This window comes from Ascaphus truei, chromosome 11 (assembly GCF_040206685.1).
Source record: "Ascaphus truei isolate aAscTru1 chromosome 11, aAscTru1.hap1, whole genome shotgun sequence".
NCBI lineage: Eukaryota > Metazoa > Chordata > Amphibia > Anura > Ascaphidae > Ascaphus > Ascaphus truei.
Window position 1 is genome coordinate 33,309,032 of NC_134493.1, and position 7,462 is coordinate 33,316,493.

At 37.5% G+C, this 7,462-nt stretch overlaps 1 protein-coding gene across 1 annotated transcript; it reads left to right on the forward strand.

The window, feature by feature from the left end:
• The first annotated feature begins 640 nt into the window (after nt 1–640).
• Nucleotides 641–7,271, forward strand: UNCX (UNC homeobox). Its single transcript, XM_075565181.1, has 3 exons — nt 641–1,244; nt 3,192–3,364; nt 5,962–7,271. Exons 1-3 carry the CDS (start codon nt 986–988, stop codon nt 6,991–6,993), a joined length of 1,464 nt encoding a protein of 487 aa, XP_075421296.1. The 5' UTR covers nt 641–985; the 3' UTR covers nt 6,994–7,271.
• The last annotated feature ends 191 nt before the right edge of the window (nt 7,272–7,462 follow it).

Genomic DNA, 7,462 nt, shown 5'->3' on the forward strand with positions numbered 1-7,462 from the left:
TGAAATACACCAACCCCATCTATTAATCACAAGGAGCCTAAAGTATCCGCTTCATTATTTTGTAACCTCATTTTTTTTCTCACTCCTGCCATTCAATATATCCTCTAATTAGCCAGGGCCTTGTAATATTAACAATTTAATGGTGTGTTTTGTCAATAGCTACAAGGAAGACATTCATTACGGGATTTCTTCCCTGTTGATATTATTTATAAGATCTTTAAAATACTGTATTGAATTCTCTCCCCCCCTACCCCCCTATCTTCTCCTTCTTCTTCTTGTGCGTGAGCCGGTGAGGAGATGAAAAGCCCTGTAGTTTTAAATTCAATGTGACAGCTTAGGAAAGTAGGGATGATGAATCTCCTATTATTGGATCAGTCTATTTGCCGCTCAATGTCTCTCTGTAATTGGAGCAACATCACTTTAAAGGTTCAGAGAGTAGAGCATTTCTGGTGAAAAAAAAAAAAATCCCCTTACAACAAGCTGGTGAATGTTTTAAAGTGAAATCTATTAGTGCTTTGGAGAGGGAGGGGATGGGGGGGGGGGGGGGTGTACAGTCACTGTGTACTCTGGCTGTTTAGTATTTAGCTGGGTATCAATCAGATGCACAAGTTCCTCTCTGCATCCCTTTCCTCTCCTGGCATCTCCCCACCTCCCTCCTTGTTGTGGTGTAGTTCTTATCAGAGCCCCCCTTGTCTTGTTGTGACAGCCCTGATATTGTTTATTGAGGTGGGTGTCAGGTATAATTAGCAATCGATATGGAAAACGTTTCCTGCAAGCCACGTCTCTGACGTCACAGTCGATTAAGGTTTCTTATTGGTCCCAAATTCCCCCAAGCCTGGGCTAATTATTGGAAGCTTGATGTTGATAAAGTAAAGCTCATCCTGAGCTTGCAGCATGTCCCCGTCCTCACTGGTCACTTCCACTGCATGCTTGCTGAAGTCCCAACACCAGCCCTTCTTCATCTGTGGCAGCTCTACCCAGGGAGATGATGGACAGTAGGATTCTAGAGCACCCTCATGTCCAGTTTGGAGGCTCAATGAGTGGGATGGTGGGTTTCCCTTACCCCCTCGGCCATCACCATGTGTATGAGATAGCCAGCCATCAGCTGCAGTCTGCAGCCACCGTGCCCTTCTCCATAGATGGATTATTGAACGGTTCCTGTTCTGCATCTGTTGTTAACACCAACCCTTTGATCTCTGCTGGATGTGGCATGAATGGAGACAATCAACATTTTAAGCTGTCAGGTAAGAGCAAGGGGCTCCGGCAGAACAGGTGTATTTATATGTGGGAGAGGGGGGCATTAGGGAAGAAGGATCAAACCAATGCACAGATACACAATAGGCACAGGGTCACTGAAAACGCAGCGTTTTCTTGCACTGATATGCAGGGCTGTATTATTGCACATGACATCCAGGCACTAAAAAAAAAATCATTTCAAATGTTAAATAGTGGGGAAATGAATGGGGAAGTGATGGTAACATTAATAGCAGCAGCGTGACGCGGAGTGGGGTGGCAGGCAGGGCACATGGAAGTGTGTTAAACGCACGTGGATTTCCACCGAGGAGCTGCTGGGGTAATATGTGGGAGCAGAAAATAAGCACACACTTCAGGGAGAGCAGGTACGAAACAGGGGGGAAAACATTCAAAATCCAGCGGATTGCGGAAATCTGGAGACTTTTCTTCAAGGCACCGAAATGGAGATATATATTCGTGTTTTCAGCAAACGATATATTTACAGTAGGTAGATACATTTTTGTATTATGTGTATATATATATATATATATATATATATATATATATATATATAGATATATAGATATATATATATAAAAACGTATGCATGTATAAATATATAATATGAAATGAGACGGTGACATTTAAATGCAAATTTAAACGACACAAGTTGGTATTATTGTCTGTATATGTACAGTATCGACTCTCTGACTATCTGTTTCTATGTATTTAATAAGACACACACATATAGATATAGATACACATATATAGATATAGATTCACTATGTTATATAAATACACATGTGCACCATTTTATGCACTATTATGACTTGATGTTTTCTTATTGAAGATTAATATAATAGATTTAAGCGCCATTATATAACACTTCTTTCTTGCAATATATATATATATATATATATATATATATATATATATATATATATATATATATATATATATATATTAATATATATATATATATATATATAGCAAGAAAGAAGTGTTATAGTGTTATATATTATATTAATAGTGTTATATATTATATTAATAGTGTTATATATTATATTAATATTTTTCATATATATATATAATAGGCAATACACATACATTTAGATTAACTGATTCGTTATACATGATTAAAACGGTTAGCTGCAAATCTAAACTGCATCTCTCATTGTTTGCTTGCTATTGTGAAGTGTGCAGAATGAGCTGGGATCGGGATATAGGCCGGTGTCCTGTGTGTGTAAGGCCCCATAAAGTGACAGATTGAAGCAATGATTCTGTGATCTGTGACATGATCTGATCCGGTTCCTGGGATCATTACAAGCCGTGGGAATAGGTACAACAAGGGATGGAAAAGGCATTTCTCTGCGGGTGGTGGTTTATTTTCCAAATTCACTTTCCAAACATGGGAAGGGCTCATAAAACCGTCTGGGAGCCTTTGATCAGTGGGAGAAACAGCATCTCAAAACGGGCATCTCTCTTCTGCCACCCCTACTGTTATCACAAAATAATATTAACCGTGTGTGTATATATACATGTGTATATATATGATGTGTGTATATATATACACACACACACACATACATATATATATATATATATATATATATATATATATATATATATATATATATATATATGTATATGTATATGTATATGTATGTATATATATATATGATGTGTGTATATATTCACATGTATGTATGTATGTATGTATATATATGTTTATATACATGTGTGTGTATATATATATATATATATATGCAAATACAACTGTATGTATATATATATATATATATATGCAAATACAACTGTATGTATATATATATATATATATATATATATATATATATATATATATATATATATATATATATATATATATATATATATTCCATCTATTGAGAGAAGGATTGTTCCTGTCTGAATTGATCATGAAGGTGATTGCATTTTAGACTCGGACCCGGACAAAGAAAGTCCTGGCTGTAAGAGGAGAAGAACCCGGACCAACTTCACGGGCTGGCAGCTGGAGGAGCTGGAGAAAGCCTTCAATGAAAGCCATTACCCAGACGTATTCATGAGAGAAGCTTTGGCTCTGAGGCTGGACCTGGTGGAGTCCAGAGTTCAGGTAGAACCTTTATCTGTCTCTTATCTCTAAAGAAGTGTCCTAGGTATATTCACCAGTGAATATGACAACAACAGCTGTAAAGACCCAACCTGTAATGGCGTTTTAATTAGACACATTCGGCTAGCTATGGCATCTTTATTTGCATATCCATATTCCCTTTGTGTAATGTGCTTCAAATGAACACGGAGATATCATTTCCTATGTTGTACAGATGTCTTGCATTTGAATTATTACATCCAATGAATTATTTATATTTGCATGTTGTAAGCAAAACATACAGAGAAATAACATGAAAATAATGCAAAACAGTAGTTATTGGGATCTCGTATTGTGACGATTATATATCTTAATATGAAGCTTTTTTTTTAATATTTAATATTTTAAACATATTGTTTGTTTTAACATAAACCCTAATGCTGTTTAAAAAAAAAATTAAAGGTTAAGTGAAATTAATTGAAACTATCATGAAAAGTGCTTTGTGTCCCATTGGGAGAAAAGCGCTATATAAATGATATTATTATTATTATTAAAAGACACATTTAAGTTAACACTGCAAAGTTTCTTACTAACTGTCAGGAACAACCATTTTTATTTGGCCAGGTAGTAAGGTTTTCCGTGTAATAATGCTAAGATCTCAGGATTAATGCTCGCAAGTACAGGAGTACACATACATATTTTAAAACGGCGATGGATATCAATTTAAATGATAAATATCACCCCGAAAAGTACAGTTTAAATACATCCCAAATGCGTCGGTATTATTCCATTAAGTATATAAAACAAAGTCAGAATTAGGGAGGAAGCGGGTCCCAGATTGAAAACCCTGGAGGTGTGTTGCGTTTAAAATAAAGAGGTACCCAGCAGAATGTTATTAAAGCATTAGCATTGTTTCAAGGGGTATTTACAAAATGCTCTTGCTTCCCCTCATGACCCCTCTGGTTTGAAAACCCTTTTATCCAATTTGTTCTGAGATTGTTAAGTGAAGTCGAGACCCTCCTTTAATACGATAATGAGTCATTCTCAATGGCAACACCGTCTGGAATTAGCACAAAGGAAGGAATTACAGGAATAACACAGGGGCAGCAGGGGTTTCTCCAAATAAGGGGGGGGGGGACGACGACTGTATTTTGGGGACAGTCAACATTCACTAGAACATCTTCCCCAAATACAACACCCTCGTGTCCTCCCTTTTCAATGAATTATCTTTATTAAAATAAATAAATCAAAGTGCTGGGGGAATTAGATCTATATATGGCCATGGCATGTTGTTTGACTTGATATACACAACAGGAAACGGAAATACCCAATAAATATAAATGAATGTCTAAGTGACAACAATGAATATTTAGTGGAGGGGTACACGTGAACAATTCACCAGATTTCACAGTTTATCTAAAATAAAAGGTGGATGAGTAAATATCCCACTTCATTTTGTGTTTTTATTCTCTATGAACGTCCTATACTTGCTTAATGTTTTATCTCGATGGATATACTTGTTATGTTGGTGGGTGTTAGGAATGATCTTTTTTCCTAGGCATATTTAGTGGATTTAAATGCCTGACACGTTTCCTTCTGCAATGTCCGAGTTTTCATTCCTTTTTTTTCTCCTCGGACTTGTTTATATCACAATATCCTCGGGTTCTTGCATCCAGATATTCATTTCACTGAGAATATTCGTTTTTGAAAAATAAATCAATTTTCATGTCAATTCATTTAACTCGCTTAATTGGTGCTGGATATGTAAAGTAGCAGTTTAATTTACTCGGCACGTTCTGTGTGCTTCTGAGACACTAAAAGTAATAAAGGCTAAAATAATCTGCCATTCATTTCCAACTTGTATACACAGTGTGTTTCTGAATACATGTGGCACGCAACATCAATATATAGTGTTTATAAATGTGTACAATATACATTACACAATATATGTATATGCAGATACATATATACACACACACACACACACACACACGTGTATATATATATGAAGTATATATATATATATATATATACACACACACACACATTGTACAGTTATATATTCAGAAACACTATATTCTCGTGTGTTTGTGTTTATAAACACCCGTTTTATGCATAATGCACAGTGTATTTAATGCGCTACAAATACACCTTTAAACCATATATAAAGAATATTGAGTATATATCTACACTGTGCGCATTGGGTGATGAGTGCACGTTTTTTTTTAAACATATATAAACCATGTGCAAGAATGGCTTGTTGTTGCTGAGAAATATAATGGAGATTAACCCACTGTTCTGTTTGTGGGACCTCTGCTTATGGAACTGAAATCCAGTTGAGCAATAATAATAATAATAATAATAATAATTAGAAAATTAGATATAGTCTCTTTACATTGTGCTGAATCCCATTTCTCCAAGAAACCCTCTTCGCCAGTGAATTGGAGCATCTTTTAACACCCGAGATTGACAACTTTCTCTATCTTTAGGAAAATTAAAAGTTTCCACAGTTAACTATAAGACAAAAAACCCCCCTCAAAATCAAATTAAAACACAACACTAAATTGTCTTCTTCTCGGCCAGTGCTGAATGTTAATTGATTTTCATTATTCGGTGTGTAGGTCTGGTTCCAAAACCGCCGTGCTAAGTGGAGAAAGAAAGAGAACACCAAGAAGGGTCCTGGGCGGCCAGCCCATAACTCCCACCCCACCACCTGCAGCGGAGAACCCATGGACCCAGAGGAGATAGCCCGAAAGGAGTTGGAGAAGACCGAGAAGAAGAAGCGCAAACAGGAGAAGAAGTTGTTGAGGAGCCAGACCCGTAACCTGAACTCCCCCATGTCCCTACATACCCCCAGCTCTGACAGTGACAGTGGCCTCTCCCAGACCCACGACTCCAACTCAATGGAACCCACCCACTCCGAAGTGGGACAAAGCCGAAACCAAACCCAACCAAGCTTTGACCAAACAGGGCAAGCCTTTTTCCAAAGCCAAAGAAACCTAGGACAGAGGGACAGGGGCACCGAGAAGGACTCACCAATGGAGGCCACTCACAACTCAGGCTTGTGTCCAAATGCAAGGGGCACCGGCTTCCAGAAACTCAACCCGTTCAGTGTAGAAAGTCTCCTGTCTGACTCACCCCCCAGGAGGAAGGCAGGGGTGGATTTCCCGGGATTATCCAGCCCTCGGACCCTGATTGGAAAGGGACACTTTCTGCTGTACCCCATCACCCAGCCTTTGGGATTCATAGTACCACAGACTGCCATTAAAACGAACTCGTTCCAGGACACTTCTAGCCCGGGTCAAAAAGACTCGGGGCCCTATAGTAACTCGGGTCAGCCCAGTCAAAGTACCTCTCCAAACCCTGCACTCAACGTCTATCCCGGGAAAAACACGAACTCTTCTTCCCAGACCAGTCTAGTAATATGCAAGATTGAAGGCAGTGGTCATCCCGGGGCCACTTCTAACCAGGTCCAGACTGGTGCGGGAGACATGGGGATTGACCAGTTGGACAGCAGCTTCTTTGAGCCAAAGTCTCCCTTCTCCCCAACAGACGACAACAAATCCAGAGAGACATCAGACTGTTCGGACCAAAAAGCATTAACCTGTCCGCCCAAACCCAGTACAGACTGTGAACACCTTGATATGGACTAAGACCCTGAACCCTTAAAGCCCTTCTGAACTTTACAGACTTCTTACATTCCCAAAGCTGAACACACGAAATAGATATCTGACATATCAGCTTATTTCAAAGGCTCTTCTCTCAGCCTGTAGGAAATAACTTCAAGAATCAGGTGCATATCTTTTAGTGAGTGCAGAAGAGAAACTAATAAATAATAATTAGCAGTTGAACCTTATGCGAGCAAACTGTAAAAAAATAAATTAAAAAAAAAAACACACATCAACAAAAGCAACGCAAATCCTCAATCTTGTAAAATGCAAAAATGTATAAAAATATTTATATATGTAAAACTTCTTTTTGATAAATAAAGCTTAAAACTGTGCATAATGTCTGGTCTGATGAAAAAGAGATTTTATATATATATATATGTGTATATATATATATATATATATATATATATATATATATATATATATATATATATATATATATATATATACA

What these genes read in the sequence shown, in the direction of transcription:
- UNCX (XM_075565181.1), top strand. Translation starts at nt 986, where the DNA reads ATGATGGACAGTAGGATTCTAGAGCACCCTCATGTCCAGTTTGGAGGC. An exon ending in TCAACATTTTAAGCTGTCAG is followed by an intron (nt 1,245 to 3,191) that starts GTAAGAGCAAGG and finishes ATTGCATTTTAG; the next exon opens with ACTCGGACCCGGACAAAGAA. An exon ending in TGGTGGAGTCCAGAGTTCAG is followed by an intron (nt 3,365 to 5,961) that starts GTAGAACCTTTA and finishes TTCGGTGTGTAG; the next exon opens with GTCTGGTTCCAAAACCGCCG.